The 19,109-nt window shown below is 38.5% G+C and overlaps 1 protein-coding gene across 3 annotated transcripts in view; it reads right to left on the bottom strand.

The window, feature by feature from the left end:
* Positions 1-5,841: 5,841 nt before the first annotated feature.
* Positions 5,842-19,109, bottom strand: part of LOC136882294 (probable ribonuclease ZC3H12D) — a 195,561-nt gene continuing 182,293 nt past the window's right edge. For all 3 annotated transcript variants that reach the window (XM_067154866.2, XM_067154881.2, XM_067154873.2), the window contains exon 6: positions 5,842-8,312. In XM_067154866.2, coding sequence (XP_067010967.2) covers positions 7,330-8,312 — 983 coding nt within the window. In that variant the 3' untranslated portion in view covers positions 5,842-7,329. The remainder of the gene's footprint in view (positions 8,313-19,109) is intronic.

Here is a 19,109-nt window from a genome sequence, read left to right as displayed (position 1 = left end):
CGGGACAAATATTTCCGATTCCCTATGGGAATCAACATCTATATCATTGTTTGGGTAATCATTGTCTTCTTTAGAATATTCAGTCGGCCCTTTCAAAACAAACTCATCACCCTGAATGTGCATAATATGCGCTGGCCACCTTGCATGATCTAAAGTAATCACTGGCACCTGCTCAGATTTGAAAATAAATTCAATTTCAGTTTCAGTGTCTGTTGACAGTTCTATCACTCTCTTATTACCATTACCACTATCACGATCACTGTGGTCACGATCGCTTGTAACGGTATCATTGGTAGGGGAAATTGCAGGTTCAAATTCAGTGTCTTTGGCCTCTTCACTGCTACTTTGTGAGGAGGAGCTACAGCTACGTGCAGACGTACTGGTCTCAGCTGCGGCAACATTTTGTGTTGCATTAATTTAAAAAAAAAAAGTTTTGGCACTTTACTTAATAAAGCCTCGTTCACTAAATCACTTTCCTTGTACAACACGTAGCTCGACAAGACTACAACAGGTGGACCTCTAGGATTGTTCACTGGAGACCATGGGGACACAAGAGAGGCATTGGAAGACTCCTGAAGAGATGGCTCGACGACATAAAGCTGTTGGCTGGAACACGCTGGTTCCAAGTGGCTCAAGACCGAAGACGATGGAAGCACATGGAAGAGGCCTATATCCAGCAGTGGATTGAAATAGGCTAGAAAAGAAGAAGAAAGAAGAAGAAGAAGTACAACTTTCTCTTTTGCACCCGACAACTTTTTCGACATAATTCTTGAGTTCTCCACTAATCACTATCACTATGCACTTCACAACAACATCATTCAGTATTCATAAAGCTAGTAATGCATGGAAGAATAAACTATTAGCAATTGGCGTAAACAGCGACGGCGTGTCTTTATCAATGTCACTATAAAACCAAGGAACCAAGACAAGTTTAAACTGTTTCCAACGCGCACTGTGGATGGGGAGGGGTGTTGATGTTGACTCGCCGGCGCCGACGAGTCACGATCCTACTCCCACCCTCACCACCTGCTACCACAGCGGACAGTGCTGATCGGTATACACAGTTACTACAGTGCATTATGCACAGAGAGAATGTGTGTGCACTCAGCCATGCATCTGTTGTATTATTGAATAATACAGAGACCAATACAGTTTTTTTTTTTGTTTTTTTTTTTTTTGCTAGGGGCTTTACGTCGCACCGACACAGATAGGTCTTATGGCGACGATGGGATAGGAAAGGCCTAGGAGTTGGAGGGAAGCGGCCGTGGCCTTAATTAAGGTACAGCCCCAGCATTTGCCTGGTGTGAAAATGGGAAACCACGGAAAACCACTTTCAGGGCTGCCGATAGTGGGATTCGAACCTACTATCTCCCGGATGCAAGCTCACAGCCGCGCGCCTCTACGCGCACGGCACCAATACAGTTATCTATAGAATTAGACTACAAACGCATAAAATATATTTATTTTTACCCACGGCAGCGCCAAAGCACTAAATTGTGCATATGTACATTGAATTCTCATGATGTTGATATTGATCAACTGATTATTAAAATTAGGCTTATTGTGACAGTTTAGTCCCTCATCAGGAATTGCAATAACTTACCAAGGGAGATGTTCAATAAATTTCCAATTTCTTTGAAATCATTTAAGAAAAGGCTAGGAAAACAACAGATAGGGAATCTGCCACCTGCGCAACTGCCCTAAATGCAGATCAGTATTGATTGATTGATTGATTGATTGATTGATTGACAATAAAAGCATACATGTACATTGGAACAATACATCTAAAAATTATAAAAGAGAAATGAAAAATTTACATATCTGTCAAATAATCATCCTGAAATTAAAACATTCTGCTTGCATTGATGCTTACTGATTTTCTTGAGATAAGGTCATTTGAACAATGCAATTATAAAAAGCTGTGTGAGTAGAAGCGAGTTATTTCGCTGATGAGTAACTACAAGTAACTAATCTCCCTTTTTTTCTGTATTGAAGATACAATAAGTAAAATTCTTTCAAGAATAAAATTACTGTAATTTGCCTGGTTGGCTATCAAGAATAAAATTTTATCCTTGAAAGAATTTTACTTATTGTATCTTCAATACGGAACAAAATGAGATTAGTTACTAGTAACTTGATAGCCAACCAGGCAAATTATCTATAATTGTATTGAATAGGTGGACACAGTAATTTTATTCTTGAAAGAATTTTACTTGATGAGTAACTAATCAGAATTTACATGTTTTTTGACATGGCTGAGGGAGACATCTGCAACTTGGATCAGTAGACTATTCGGACTTTACGTTTTTATCATATGGATCGATTAGGAAGCAGATGTCTGAAAGAGAAAAGATAAAGAATTGATTTGAAAAGGGGAACTAATTTTGGAGGAGGCAATGTGGAATTAAGGAAAAAAAACAAAACATAAAGCTGCAAGAGACTCAGCTCCTGAAGCACAGCATCTGATGTGTGAATAATTTATGGAAGTTTTCGCCAGACTGAATGCAATGCGATGACAGAGGCTAGCAGCAGGATTGAGGAAGGGGTGAATAAGCAGAAGCAGGAGGGGCAGAGGGGAATAGGTAGGGGAAGTAGCTCAGTTCTGCTCATTTGAATGAAGCAATTGTAAAAAGCGGCATGACATTATTTCAAGATAAGAATCAGGAAGCATCAATGCAAGGACAATGTTTTAATTTCAGATTTTTTTAAAAAAAATTTTTAATACAATTTTTCAAGTTTTTTATGTGTCTCATAATGTTTAGATTCTTTGTTCCAATGTGCATGTATGTTTTAATAATAATGTTATTGGCTTTACGTCCCACTAACTACTCTTTTTATGGTTTTCAGAGATGCCAAGGTGCCGGAATTTAGTCCTGCAGGAGTTCTTTTACATTCCAGTAAATCTATCGACACGAGGCTGGCGTATTTGAGCACCTTCAAATACCACCCGACTGAGCCAGGATCGAACCTGCCAAGTTAGGGAAACAAGGCCAGCGCCTCAACCATCTGAGCCACTCAGCTGGGCATGTATGTTTTTATTGTTAACTGAATTCCTAATGAGGGACTAAACTGTCACAATAAGCCTCATTTTAATAATCAGCTGATCAATATCAACAACATGAGAATTCAATGTATATATGCAACCTCACAACATGAGGACAAAACTAGTCCCAATAATGAATAAAATATAATTACATAATTGAAATGTATTAACTTATGAAACAGGTGCTTGTGCTACTCTCGAGAAATCTCAACTGCCCAAGACTTGTTGTCCGCTGGATCAGCTGCCATATTGTTGGATGTAGATCATGATGCTACATATTTCCACCCTGTGGGTGGGGTGAGAAGGAGAATTTCCTGTTGTGTATGTTTATCAGGAACTCAAGGGAGACTTCATTAGTTAGTCGGAACATAGAAAAAATGATGAACTCTTCTCAGAAGAACTCTTAAGGTTTCACTTTACTTTTTTCCTGCCTGCTGGCTCTTCAGAAATGTGTGCGCGTGTGTTTTGTATTCAGGAATCATTCAAGACGAATATTTTCGCACTGCAAGATGTGTGGTTAAGGTTATTTTTAATATGTATAACTTTTGCTTTCTCAACGATTCATTTGTTTCTATATTCGTCCCTGTTTTTATCTCCTTGTAAGATATGTATTGTTTAATGTAACGCCTTGTGTAATATAAATGCCTACATGCTGGCCTATTTCCCACATTTTGGCTGATGATGACGCCAAGCAGCGTCGAAACTAGTTCCAAGTGCAAATATATGTTATAAATAAACTACAACATTTTTGTATTGAAAAGGTGGACCCTTTTAAGTTTTCCTATCTTCCATTCTCAGTTCAATACGTACAAAAATGAAATTCTTAGATTTAAACTGGTACCATCTTTCGCCTAAAGAGTTTATCTAACTGCTCAAATACTTCGTGGAGCTTTATTTGAATTTAGATAGCTGTAACAGAAGAAAAATGTAAGCGCCACTGTCATCCGGGGTTACAAGTTATGTATCAACCATCTATCCGTATTATTCAAAGAACTGATTCGCCCAGTGGTATTAAGCGTTCTGTAACATATATCATGGGTGTGTAATACAAGTTATTGCTATAGGGCCTGCAGAACATTATCATTAGTGCATGGATTTTTTTTTTTTTTTTTTTTTTTTTTTTTTTTTTTTTTTTTTGTATCACACCATAAGTGTACAGTTGGCTGGTTTGGATTTAAGTAACTTAATTTCACCAAGCAGTTTAGTAACACATACATACATAAGCTTTCATCAAGTTAATAATTTTAAGTCATCCACTAAGGCCTTGAAGTAGGTGTGCTAGCACAGGTGGTAAAAGGTGTATCTGGAAGGAAGTATGTTTGAATCCTCATCAGGTAGTCAGAATGTAGAATTTTCTGCTACAATATTTATTTTACGAGTTTGACACTTATTTTCCTGTATGTTTCTGTGAAATTCTTAAATAATAAAATAGTAATTGGTGATATAGACATTGATTCCCATATGGAATCTGAAATACTCATTTGGAACAAGTATTTCAGATTCCATATGGGAATCGATGTCTATATCATCTGATGGCCAGGCAGGCATCAATTTTTGAAAAAGAGACAAAATCTCTAAATGTGCATTGGCACTGCTGGTGGCTCAAAGTAGCCTACGCAATGGCCTCCACGGTATGCACTAGCCATGTGTCTTGGTAGGTGTGCTATTTACCAACTGATGAGCCCAACTTAGCACACTGGGGCGAAATGCTGGCAACCAGGAATAAGTTAGCTGGAAAATTTATTATGTCCAATAAACGGACCAACTATTTTGGTATTATAGTAATAGGTAGCGAAAACCTTATATTCTGTTGCTGGTTCTTGACAACAAAATCTCACATAGTGGCACTTAACTTCTTGTTGCATAACTAAATGTTCCTTAGCCCTGAGCATCAACAAGTTAACTGCCAACAGTTTGGTGCTTAGCCGCTTCAGGCGGCAAACTGCAAATACAGTTGAGTTAAATTTGCGGAAAGCAAGGAAACTATTGCACTAAATGAGTTTTCTTCTGAATGAACGCATTACGCACACCACATTATGTAATCGTACCAAATATTTATTTATTTTGTCTAAAATCTCTCTTCTGAGATGGTTTTAAATATGAAAACCTTTGAATGAGTTTTGCTGAAAACCAAGACTTGACACATAGCTGGTTGATGCATAACACTGTCCAATTAAAGTACAGCAGTGTCGGTGACTGCTGCACTACATGAGCATTTAGTGCCTCATGAAACAAAAGTACAGTAGTTCTTAACAAGAGATGACATACTTCTGCATCGTAACCCAAAAACTGGACTTGCAGTTCAAATGTTGGTGCTAGTTTGCTTTAACTTATTTCACCAATGAACTATGCAAAGTCAAAATACAGATACCGTTTCTTTGACGAACATCTGTTGGCGCAGCTGAAAACAGCTTTAAATGAAATGAACCTAAATTTTAGTGAAATGACTGCAATTTTAATTGAAAGTAAAAGTCAGTAGTCAGCAATTGCCAGTGAATGCATCTACTGGTCATTCCAAACTATGTAGTATTTGAGACATTGAGAATTGCTTGTACAGTTCTAAAATACTGCCATTCTCATGCCTCCGGTTTGTGGTGATCCTACATGTCCACTCCCCACAGTACTCAATCTAGTTTTTTTATTGGCTTGTCAGTCAAGATCCCTTCAAAGAGACAACAGATAAAAAGTATGACATTCTATTACTGAACATTTCCTTACATTTATAATACAGCCACCTAAAGGGGTTCCTACATGTTGGCATATTTTATAATTAAAAAAATAAAATATGGAAGACACAGTGACAGTTATTAACAATAATTTATTGCCAGAATATTAAAAAATAGTTCTGGAATTTATAGAATACACTCAACATAGTATGTACATATATATAGCTCTTCTCACAAAATACTTTTCTTAAAATAAAAGCAACTCAGCAAAGACAAAAACTAACAATATGTATTGTGCAATATTTGAAGTTCTATCAGCTAAATTAGCCTCTGCTGACTTCATTATGATACACAATTCTTAAATATATTATGGAATACAGTGTAGTTCAGAACAGCAACTCTTCTTGCACATGGCCAGATTCATGTTTTATATCCTAATCCACAAAGTTGGTGGTAGTGATTTTTGTTTTAAAAGGAAGTACATATAAGTAATCCCTCTCTTACACTTCCTCGAGACAACTGGCCCAGCATCATCTCAAGATTGTGTGAAATACAAAAATTCCAAATTGTAATTTTCACTTAAAAATGGAATAATAATAATAATAATAATAATAATAATAATAATAATAATAATAATAATTAGTTAAGTAAGATTTGCAGAAGAAAATTCTACTTACGTGCTGTCTGGAACTTCATACTGTCAAACCAATTTTCACTTTAAAACTTTTTGGTGGTATTAGTAGGGCAAATAGAAATAACACAGCCATGTATCTAATATAGTTTATTTATGGGGATTTTAGAATATTTTAGAATGCACAAAAATATGAAATACAAGGTGTTACTGTCCCAGGTAAGTTACTTTTCAATGAACAGCAGTTACGAAGTAATCGAAAAAATGTACTAGCTGTCACTTATGAGAAAATATTCTTTTTCCAATTATTTTATTTTGGTGAAGTGGAATATTAGTCACGACTCCATTAGGTAGTATATTAAAAAATAAGGTTACAACAAACATCAATACAAAATAGAATTATTATTCCTTCAACAGGGGAGAAATTCTTGCCTGTGTCAGAAGGTGCTGTTCCAATACACAACATACTCTGCCTTAATACACAGTATCAGGCGCACGACTTCGATATCTGGGGAGAAACATTTCCCTACTTTCATTCAATCATTTTTTTCACAACAAAAACTGTTGAATATTCAAAAACTCGGACATAACAAAAATATGTCCAACAATGTCTGAAAACATCTCGACGGGGAGCTTTCTTCAATATGAAGATTTATCAGTGCTTATTTCTCATAAATGAATAAAAAAGCATCACATAAACAAAACAGTGCATGAGGCAAGTGACACTACTCAAATACTGGACACGACAGCACTACTTACAATTACTCTCCCAATATTACAGGACAATGTCACTACGTCTCATGTGCTTCACGAAAAATATTTACATTAAAGAGAGAAAGCCACATATTAAGAAGAATCTGGTGTTAATTACATTTAAAAAATTAATACTCAATGTAAGTCCTGTTGGAGCTGAACAAAGTAACTGCGAGATCGTATGGCTACACTTCTTGCCAGCTAGGAACACATCTAGCTGGGAGAGTGACCAACTCTTAGGGTTTGGGAAACATCGCCAAAATGGCTGCACAGATCTTCTGGGGATTTGTTTCGTCAGGATAGATCTGCATGGCCTTGTGGACTTGCTCTTCTGGGAAGATTGCCGCCAAATGGTAACGAAGCATGCGGCGGGCATCCTCGGTCCGCGAGGGCAGAGGGGGGTGTACGGGTTGAGGAGCCCATACCGCAGGCCAAGGAGTTGGCTCGAATGGGTCCTGAACTCTAGGCGCTTCGCCTGGAGGCACGCAAAGGTTCAACTGCGGATCCGACGTGCTACTCAACCGATGCATGTGTTTCCCAGCAGGAGGAGGAGTCGGAGTGGGCGGCCACGGTTGGTAGGCGTCGGGTGCCGAGGCGTTGCGAGTGACGTTTTGGTGTGCATGGTGATGTTCCCAGCCCACCGGTGGGTACTGAGGCTCACCACTGCTACCTAGTCTCACCGCCACTCTGTGACCCGGATGTGGCTGTTGATGCTGAGTCTGAGGACCGAGGAATCGCCGCATCTGGTACAATCGAGGATCGCAAACAGGGTTCAGAGTCAGCTGACGTTGCAACTTGCGATGGGTATTAGCACTACCACCGTCTGCGTGCGCAGGGGAGCTCTCGGGATCTGATAGCTTTTTGGCCACTGCCACGTGTCCACTCTGATCTCCATAGACCAGTCCCTGAGGATAATGGGTCCGCTGCTCCACTCGAGGCCAAGCTCCGTAGCCAGGGTGAGGTCCCAGGGGACCTCGGTAGCAGGTGCCAAATGCCTCCGGTTGACCGGACATATTCTCCACGCTGCGACTCTTGGGCACGTTCGATTTACCCCGAAGGTCTGCTTCGGAAGGTGGAACTGACAAACTTGGAGCCACTCCAGGAACATTTGATTTAGTGCGAGCTAATGGAGTCTTCCTCAGCTGTTTTGAATCCTGCTCACCAGATGTTGATGAGGACGGCAGAGGCAAGCTTATGGACTTTCCTTTCAGCTGATTACCTAAAACAAAGATAGAATCATTCTTTAGTGCAAATAAAATGCAGAATCTCATTGAAGAGAAGGTGTCTGTGGGGTGAGGGAGGAATCTTTTGGATCATGCAACAAGAAGGTGGTGCATGGGAGAGAGCTGCTTCTAGGAAATTAAATAATAAATAAATTGCAACAGGAGGAAAACAAAATATCTATTTTTATTTCTTAAAGCTAAGCTAGGATATCTTTTACATAAAGAACTACTACACTGGAAAATATTTGAACTAAGCACATATTTTTTACAGTGAAGCAGCCTCGACTGGTCAAAAGATGGTCCCAGCTGGGTTGTCTGGTTTGGGGAGCAAGTGACTGTGTTCATCACTCTACATGAAGTTGGTGTCACAGGAGTGAAATAGCAATGTTGTATACAGTTATATTCATCACTAATCGTTTTAATCTTTTCTGAGTGTTCTAACACCCACTGATTTTGTCTTTACTGGTCACATCTCTGTAGTAGTGTCGCCATCCCGGTGATAGTCTTCACTTGGGCTTTTCATCTGGTTGCAGTCCATCCCAGTGATCTCCTGCCCTCAATTAAATTAAATCCAAATTATACTATTCACACTTTTGATATCACTATTATGTATTCAAATATTCCCACAGTAGATACCATTAATTTAGTGATAATGTCAATAAACATAGTAATCTTAGCAAAATTGATAATTCTGAGATGTGTATTACAAAACATTTACAGTACTTTACTTTTAATACCACAATGTAAATGGCATTTACCAACAGATTCACCAGTGTTAGGTATCCTTACAGACGTAGATAATTTACAAAATACAAAATTTATACCGGCCTGCAAAAAAAAAAATTTCTCTCTAGCAAAAGGTTGAAGAGGTGATTTACTCTAATTTAGGTGTGCTGATTTCAAATACGTAAACCGTTTTTGCCTATCATGTGCAGTTTCTTTTTTTTTTCTATTTGAAATCCAAATTTGACATATTGTTGAAATTTTGATAGAAAAAAACCATAATAGAGAATATAAGTAATTATTATGGGACATTATCAAATTGCAACGAATATACAAAAAGTAACATGTCCATTGCTAGAATGCATAAATCTCACTACAAGAACACTATTGTTTGCTGCATTTTGATGTGAATGAACACTGCATTGATTTGCGTTTGTTTTCGTCAGTAGTGTTATCTTGCACTAGACACCAACAGTAATCTGACATGGAGACGCTCCATCGCCCCTGATACCTTCGTTCTTTTTTTCTTTTCTTTTCTTTTAGATCCTGATGGAACCGCTCGCCAAGTTCCTCTTTTCTTTAGTGAGGCCTAGGTCACGCACCAAATCATTTAAGTCACACTGATTGTAAAGACATGGAATTTTATCCTCAACATCTGGTACAAAGGTATCATCATCACCATCCTCCACACTTGAAGATGACTAAGACACACTCTCTGTATTGGTGGTTTTGGGACAGGAATATAGGGTCCATGTGGTACGGGGGTTATGGCAGATGGAAGGCAGGGATACACAATGTGCTTTTTGTTTTTCGTTCTGAACCCGGAACCTACAAACATCACTGCCACTTGCCATTTTAACACAAACTAACTCACTTATTCACTCAATTGACTTCAAGTGCATGTTGTAAATTGTAGACAAAGGCATGACACACGTTCTCAGATTCTCCTCTCAGACTACGGAGAAACGTGATCTTGGTGTTTTGACCTTGTCTGACATTGCTCATGTGCGAACTGCAACTGTTCTAATTGTTCTTCCGGTGTTCCTGTACGATTACCTACTTCCCTCCAAAACAGAGCACATACAATATTCTCTCTCAGACATGACCATACCTGCATTCCATACAACCAATCCAAACCTCATTTACAACAACGAAGCTCCATTAGCATAAACATGAGACAGACTTGTGACAAATATGTACATGATACGAAACAGTTTATTTTTTACATAAGGACACTAAATGTAAGGTATATTGCATACAATTACTTTTGCCAGAAAATCTTTGCAGGCCGGTGTAATCAATAAATATAATAATACCCAGATGGCTCTTAAGTGATCTAAGGTTCAAGGCTTCCGCTATTTTTGATTGATTTACAGTATATGGTTATCTTAACGTGTGCTCTATATATTATGGTTTGAATGTGATTCTATTTCTTTCCTAGTGAATGTGTCCTCCCAGTACTTTTCTTAAATTAGTGTTAGGTCTGTATTTGATAAGTTAAATACATCAGTGAGTGTTGTTTACTTCTGTTACCTATTGTTGCATGGCGTTGACTATGTTCCCTTCGATTGAATTAATCCTCAGCTGTATCTTCCTTTTTACATTATTCAATTCCTGCAATGCAGAAGCAACCTATATTACCGCTCTTTATTAATTTTCCTATTACGCTTATGTTTAATGGTGATAACCTCAATAATACCAATGACAGTGCATCAAAATCTAAACTCTTATCTTTCATAACTTTCTCCATGCCCCATTTGTGGAAAGAATTTTCAAGTAAACTGAATTGCCATCAGTATCAGTAAATACCAACCTCATGAGCACAAGGCCACTGCGTTGTTGTTTGAAAAGCAAATCAGAATAACTCTTCCGCTCAAGCAACAGACTGCACTGCGACAGTGCAAGAGGCAACTAATAATCCTGTACCTACTCGACATGCAGTAAGTAGTAAGGATTTAGGAATATACAAGGTCAAATGAATAAGTGGACATATTTTCTGAAGAATGAAAACTTCAATTACATCAATTTATATGTAAAATATCCTCCTATTCAATACACTAATATATTACATCTATAGTAAACTCGTGTCCTCATCCTGAGGTGGTGGAGCTCTTTTGAGGTGAGCTGTATGTACCATTTCAACCACATACTAGCCCTTCCGCCATTCTTAAATTTCTGGCAGTACCGGGAATCGAACCCGGGCCACCAAGGACGGCAGCTAATAGTGCTAATCGTTACGCTACAGAGGCGGACTATTACATCTATAAGGATGATATATCTACATTAACCATACATACTTTGACCCATTTTAGAGTCATCTTCAGTGGAAATTAAGTCTTAAAAACATGAGTTACAATAAAACACTATTTCTAAATAAACTATTTGATACTTGGCTTATTAAAATCTTTTAGTGGTGTCCTGGTGACATTATTGACACCTACTTAAAATCACTGTCTTGAGATGTAATCTCTTGTCTTCTATATACAGTAGAACCTCAATAATTCAAAATCGGTTATTTGAAAATCTCACGTAATTCAAAGTAGCTCTTGTTCCCGGAAACATGAGAAACAGTTTTGCATGTTGTTTAAATCGTTTAATTTGAAATATGGATAATTTCGAAGAACAATGTCACTCCCGTTACTGAAATGCAGACTTACTTCAAAACTGCCTTTGCATTTTTAAAAATCGTATTTTACAGAGTAATGTAAATTCAAAATTTTTCCACATCATGATAGAAAGTGTCTTCCGGAACGTGCAGGGATACCTTTTCGCACTTTTACTCACTTTGGTGTGTCTACAGTGTGCTTCATATTTGCTAAGTTTGAGTGAAATCTTAATTCTTTAGTACCCAGCATTTTAAGGAGCGCCACAATATCACGTAGCAGGCATGTGCGGAGAAGCAGAATCCACGAACACTGGCAATGCCAACAGTTGGCGAAAGAGCGTGGCTCATATAATCAATTTGTACGCACGAACAATATTGTGAATGCTGATGAAACTGCATTGTTTTTTAAATGCAGAGCCCAAACAGACTTATGGTTTTAAAGGAGAGAAGTGCCAGCCGGGAAATCATACGAGTGTAGGGGTGACTGTACTGTGTTGCAATGCACATGGAAGTAAGAGACTTCCTTCCCTTGTTATTGGAAAGTTCATAAATTTCTCCTCGTCTTTGAATCATGTTTTATTTTTTTCTTATTTCATTGAGTGAGGTTATGTTTGCCAGTTAGTTATCCAAGTGCATTATTTGACTAATGTAAATGCACCTCGTTGGATACATTTTGGAAAAGGATTTTTTTCATGACATTTGAAAGGTTTAAAGTGTGAATCAAGGTTAATTGCATGCATTAATGTATCTTAGAATATTATATGGTGCCGGAAGGGTTAGCATTTCTGAATTAAGAGTTGGCGCTTAATTCAAAATCACGAAAATTCAGAGTTCGATTCTTGCGACCCAACGACTTTGAATTAACGAGGTTTTACTGTATAAAACCTGGTGTGTGGATTAAAATTACTCCATTTGCGAGCTGACTTCCATCATAAACTTGATGTTGTTGTTTATACAGATATATACTGTATTAGGAATATAAGTGTTATATTACACATATCTGTGTGCTGTTGAATTCAGCTGAAGTGCCGTCAAACAGGTATTCTATATTATATGTTTCACCTATCCGTCCGTCATATCGCGCTCCACTGCTATTAATAACAATAGCTCACTCGTCAGAACACGGACTACTAGTGAAAAGTCTTTTGAACAAGCACGTTCCGGATGGATGTGAGCCACTCAGCCCGGCAAAACTAAGGAAGCATTAACTGCTAAGTGTGGAGGAGTTCTCCCTTAGGAGGTTTGGTGAAGCCTTTGTGTAGGAAATGACTCACAAATTCACCAAAACACTGCTGCCTTGCAGGTGTGGCAGGGAACTGCCAAAGGGTAAGGGAGATTACTCCAACAGAAAATCCTCTACAATGTTAGGCCTAGCAAGTCAGCTGAAAAGAGTTGATGAGTTTGTTGCTTTCAAAACCAAAACAAGCCAGACATGACAACTTTTCATGCAATTCACAAACTTGACGGCTTACATCCCGAAGCTCATCGGAGATGCAGGAAGAGATCAACGTTATACAGGAAGAAACAGCTCAAAACTGGACCCTCAATATCCACACCCTTACTGGTAAATGCGAAGAAATTGTAGACCTCATGGGCAGACAAACACTCGGAATTTTGATGTAGCCACAAAGACACACAGATGAAATGCTGTCGGTTGTGTACACTATTTTATTTACAAGTTATTTACACAAATTCTATACACAGAAACTAATAAGCTGCCATAATAAACAAAACACTACTATGAAGAATAATAAGAAGACTGCAACAGATGCATGTCAACTACCAACCCAAGAAAATTCACATATTTGACTTCAAACACACTGCCAACACGACTTCCACACAAGTCTCATTAAAACAACTCTACTACCGAGACTGCCTCTTTATATACATTGCCTGGCCAGGCTTCTAGAAGAATATGAGATAACATGTTTTCTCGTAATTTTAGGAGTCTCCAATAGCCTATTTACAATCTAAGGAAGCTTCTACACAATTCAAGTCACACATTGCGTTGTTCTAGACTATTACAGTGTGTTACACAATATTGCAGTGAATTGTACATCATATATACATGTAATAATAGAGAAAGCTAAGGGTGTGTCAACTGCAGGAGAAGGAAATGAATGAAGAATTCCAGACACACATTAAAACAAGTATACCTAAGGAAGACATCGGAAGGGTCAAAGAAAAATGGGCATACTTTAAAACAGTCATGGTCGCGTCTGCAGAAAAGACCTGTGGAAGAGTACCAGGAAGGAAGAAAGATCAAGAAACACCCTGGTGGAATGACAGGGTAAAAGATAATAGTTAAATGGAAGAAACAAGCTTGGAAAAGATGGCCGAGAAACAGAACAGAATGCAAACAGAATACAGGCACTGCAAGAAGGAGTGCTCCAAGGTGGTTCAAGAAGAGAAAAAGAAATGCTGGCGAAAATTCACTGAATCTCTGCAAGAAGATACAACCAGAAACAAAATGATCTTATTCCAGTGGGTTAAAAAGAAGAAAAACCCAGGTGAAGGTTCTAATTTCATTAAAAATGAAAAGGAGGAAGTGATGAAACAGAAGCAGGATATATTGCAGAAATGGGGAAAATACTTTGAACTGCTTTACAACGTGCAAAATACCTTGGTACAAGAACAAATTGAAGAACCAGATTTAGTGCAGATGAGAGATAAGGAAAACAAGGTGTCCATGGCAGAGATTGAGTGGGTCACTAAAAGAATGAAATAAGGCAAGGCAGCTGGAATTGACGAGGTCACCATAGAAATGATAACGGCAAGAGTAGTTGGTCTGCAGTGGTTGTATAGACTTCAGAGTGATATTGAAAGAAAAGAGTGGATGAAAGGGTCATTATACCAATTTTCAAGAAAGGGGACAGGAAGCAATGTGAAAATTGCAGAGGAGTGACACTGATACCTCATACAGCCAAGATCCTTGAAAGAATCTTGGATAAACGAATAAGAGAAAGTAGAGGGAAAATTGGCAGAACACCAGTATGGATTCAGAAGAGGTAGGTCCACATTTGACCCAATATTTACATTGCATCAAATAATGGAAATGTATTGGGAATGTGGAAAGGACATGTAGTAACGTTTCTAGATATTGAAAAGGTATGCGACAGTGTCCCAAGGAATCTGGTATAACAATGCGGATGGTAATAGCATTGTATCAAAATTGCAAAAGCTGTGTTAGAACCAAAGTGGGTCAAACTGAATGGTTCAGAGTTGAGACAGGCTTAAGACAGGGAAGTGTATCGTCTCCCTTACTCTTCATTATCATCATGGATAGAATTCTACATAATATCAAGGAGATGATGGGCGAGCAAGTAAAGTCTATGCGATTTGCTGATGACATTGTAGTTTGGGGAGATAATTAAGAGGAAGTACAGACACAAGGTGATTTATGGAATGAGGAGATAAAAAATTTTGAATGAAGATTAGTACTGCAAAAATTAAGACTTTGACCATGACAAGAGGTAACAGAAAATCCAGGGGAGTGATAAAAATAGGAAATGAACCTCGTGAAGTAGTGAAAATTTTTTAATATTTGGGCAGCGTGATATCACAAGATGGAAATTTGGATGGGGAAATTGATTTAAGAAAACAGCAGTCTGCAAGTTTCTACCAGTGTGTGAGAGACATTGTATGGAACAAAGATGTGCCAATGAAGTGCAGGAAGGTTTTATGCTCGTACAATTATAAACCTATACTGACCTATGCTTCAGCAGCCTGGACGTTAACTAAGCGGAACCAAAGTATGATACAACCAGCTGAAATGAGGTTCTTGAGGAGCATACAAGGAAAGACAAGACGAGATAGAATACGAAATGAGGAAATAAGGAGAAGCGTGGGAGAGGGTAAACTTCAAGAAGAGACTGACATAGCAAAGCTAAAATAGTTTGGACACATGATGAGAATGCCAAGAGAGAGAAACCAAAAAGAACATTCATGGATACAGAGACTGGAAAGAGGCCTAGGGGACGTCCTAGAATGAGATGGAGGAGCTCTGTTGTGGACTGTATTGCAAATAGAGGAGTTGATAGGAATAAAGTACTAGAAGATGAATGGTGGAAAGACTGAGTAAGGTGGAGGTCTTTAGTACACTACTCTACCCAGAGAGAATCTGGAAAATGGATTGGATGATGATGATGATGAAGAAGAAGAAGAAGAAGAAGAAGTAGTACATATTCTTACATTAAATAAACTCTCGTGTGTCAGATGTTTCATGACATAACCTCACAAATATAACGATCATCCGTACATAACTACGTAAATAATAACTCCACAGCCACACCTCACAAGTAATAATAATAATAATAATAATAATAATAATAATAATAATAATAATAATAGATATTTCCATTATTTACCCATGGGTTAGAAAATACTGTTTCCAAGTTATATTAGTCTATTACACTTGCGTCAAAAAGACCAAAGTTATACACGGAGAAATAGCTCAAAATGGGACCCTCAATATCCACACCGATACTAGTAAATGTGAAGAAACTGTAGGCCTCATGGGCAGACGCACTCTTGGAATTTCCGGGTTGAGTTAGACAAAATGGAAAGGTTCAGGAAAGAAAACCTTACGAAATGGTAATATATTGTATGTACTGGAGTAGGAGCCCTAATGAAGCCAGAAATGGAGTTGCTCTTGTTCTCAACAATGATACTGATGTGCAGATGAAGGTAAGTTATGAGTGACAGAATCATTAAAATGAAATTACATGTTGGCCAGGTATTCCATACCTTTCTCCAAGTATATGCCCCACAGGCAGGCTATTCTGCAGATGAAAAAGATGAGTTCCTTGTAGAACTAGAGGAGCAAATAAAGGAAGACAACATCACAATATTGGGAGGCCTGAATGCCCCAGTGGGACAGATAGGCAATGCTGCAAAGACATCATAGACCCCCATGGCTATGGTGGCAGAAACCAGGAGGGAGAAAATCTGACAGACTTCTGTTCACACAAAACTCTTTTTGGTGGCAGAAACCAGGAGGGAGAAAACCTGACAGACTTCTGTTCACACAAATTCTTTGTTTCAGAAGACAGCCATAAAATCTCACACTACAGTAGGGATGGGAAACATAGGACAGTAACCAACTACAGTGAAACCTCATTAGTGCATTCAAGTTCTCACTTAACACGTTCTTTTCCTTTGTCCCCAGCAGAAAACATCTTAACGAGGTTTTACTGTATATAATAACCGATAAATGTGCTAGCCATTTCATCACTGAAGTTAACGTTATTCCAAGTGAATGTCTCGATGGTGACCACCGGTTTTTGGTCGCGCACATCATAAATTCAAAGACCCAATTCTCATCGTATTTAAAGCGCAAAAAAAATGCCAAAGATAAAGACTTGGTTGCCAGGAGAAGATGGGAAGAAAGAATACCGAAGAAAGATTTCAACCAAATTAGGCCTACCAAAGAATGAAAAAGGAGTAGAAGAAAAGTGGTTGTCATTCAACACCCTGGTTTCAGAAGCCGAATCACTATGTGGAAAGACAAGTGCAGTATGCAGGGAGAGAGAAACACCATGGTGGAATGAGAGGGTGAAAACTGCTGCAAAAGGAAAAAAAAAAAAAATGCAGCAAAGAAGAGGATGGATAACAAAAAACAGAAATCAGTCCACCAAGAAGATGAAATGCAGTACCTGACGCAGGAGTACCAGAACAAAAAACTATTTGCGAAGCTAGTGATTAAAGAAGTAAAGGAAAACTGTTGGGATGAGTTCACTACCAGGCTAACAGAAGACTCTGAAAGTAATAGAAAGTTGCTTTATAAAATGGTCAAGAAAAGAAGAAGTGAGCATGGCAATATCCTTGCACTAGAAACAGATGATGGGAACCTGGTGAAGACAGATCAAGGCATCAGAGAAGAAAAACTACTGCTTCAATACTTTAATAATTGAAGAATGTCTTCAAAAGTATATCACTGAAAACTGCAGTTTTAAGTGCAAGTGATGGAACACAACACCAGCTAACATGGCTAGAAGTGGAGTCTGAGCTGAAGAACATGAGAAATGGTAAGTTCCCAGGGTTTGAAGACCTCCCTGCTGACATGATAAAAGGCAGCTGGAGCACAAGGCATAGAATGGTTGTATAGAGTACTCTCCGTCATCTAAAAAGAGAACAGGATACCATAGGACTGGATGAAAAGGGAAAGAAGAAGAAATGTAGAAATTATAGCGACATCACTCTCCTTTCTCACTCACTTAAACTTCTTGAGAAGATAACTGGAAAAAGAATCAAGAATATAGCAGAACCATTATTGGAGGAGGAGCAACACAGATTCAGGAAGAGCCAAAGCACTACAGACCTGATATTTGCCGTCAAATGCTAACACAGAAGAACTGGAAATATGGTAAGAACTTAGCGATGGTTTTCATGGGCATCAAGAAGGTCTACGACAGTCTGCGTAGGGAGATAATCTGGGAATGCCTAGAAGGTATAGGCCAAACTTCCTAACTGATAAAGTAAAGATGCTCTATCAAAAATGCTTTAGCTGTGTCGAAGTAGGGGATGGAAGATCAGATTGGTTTGAAGCCAAAAGGGGAGTCCAGTAGGGAAGTGCCTTGTCACCACATTGTCATGGATCGGATCATAAAATCCATCCAAGAACATTGCAAAGAGCCTAACAGTCTAATAATTGCAGATGATATTCTGATCTGGGGAGAAAATGAAGCAGTACAGGAGAAACTAAACATTGTGGACAGGACCCGAGTCTACTCATGTTTGGCTGGCCGAATGTTGCGGACGAGGCCTTAGTTAACTCGTGTTCATGATGCTTGTACTTCAGGTGACATCTCCCGAAACTTCTGAAAGTAGCTGGCAGTGAAATTGGATAGAATCTAATTGTTGAAGTTTTTTTTTTAATTCCATGCTACCTTTACTTTTTGTTCTTGTGTTCTATGCTTCAATTTCTTAGTTTTCCAACCTCATGTTTATGTCATTCAAAGATCCGTGTGGTAGGTATGATGGCGCTTCCCAGTCTGACCACATGTTTAGATCAGGACAAAATATTTACCGAACTGTATTTGGATAATTATTCAGAATGCCCAAGTAACATTGAAGAATGCAAGTTCGATCTTGAAAGCTCTTCTGATGAAAGTGTGAGTAGTAGTGATGAAGGGATACACCCTTCAAAATAACGTGACATCTGTATAAATTGCCGTATGCCCCTTCACCAAGCTCATTGCTACACAACTTATCACACCAGAAAACATTATTAGGACTCCTTCAGAAGGGTTCCAGAAAATGTTATTACAATCAGTACAAGGTCAGTGAAGCCAGGCTCATTTGATTCTATGCATGCGCTTTCGCATTAAGTTGCTCAGGAAATGGGCAGCGTGAGGAACATCTGGTCAGCTATGTATTAATAGGACTCTGAAAGTTTCTCAATTTTATTTTCAAGTGAGAAATCTCTGGAATGATAAAATACCCCAGAAAGCAAACCTGACCATGT

This window comes from Anabrus simplex, chromosome 1 (genome assembly GCF_040414725.1).
Source record: "Anabrus simplex isolate iqAnaSimp1 chromosome 1, ASM4041472v1, whole genome shotgun sequence".
In the NCBI taxonomy this organism is placed as follows: domain Eukaryota; kingdom Metazoa; phylum Arthropoda; class Insecta; order Orthoptera; family Tettigoniidae; genus Anabrus; species Anabrus simplex.
The sequence above is the reverse complement of the archived record's forward strand: the minus strand, read 5'-3'. Positions and strand labels throughout refer to the sequence as shown.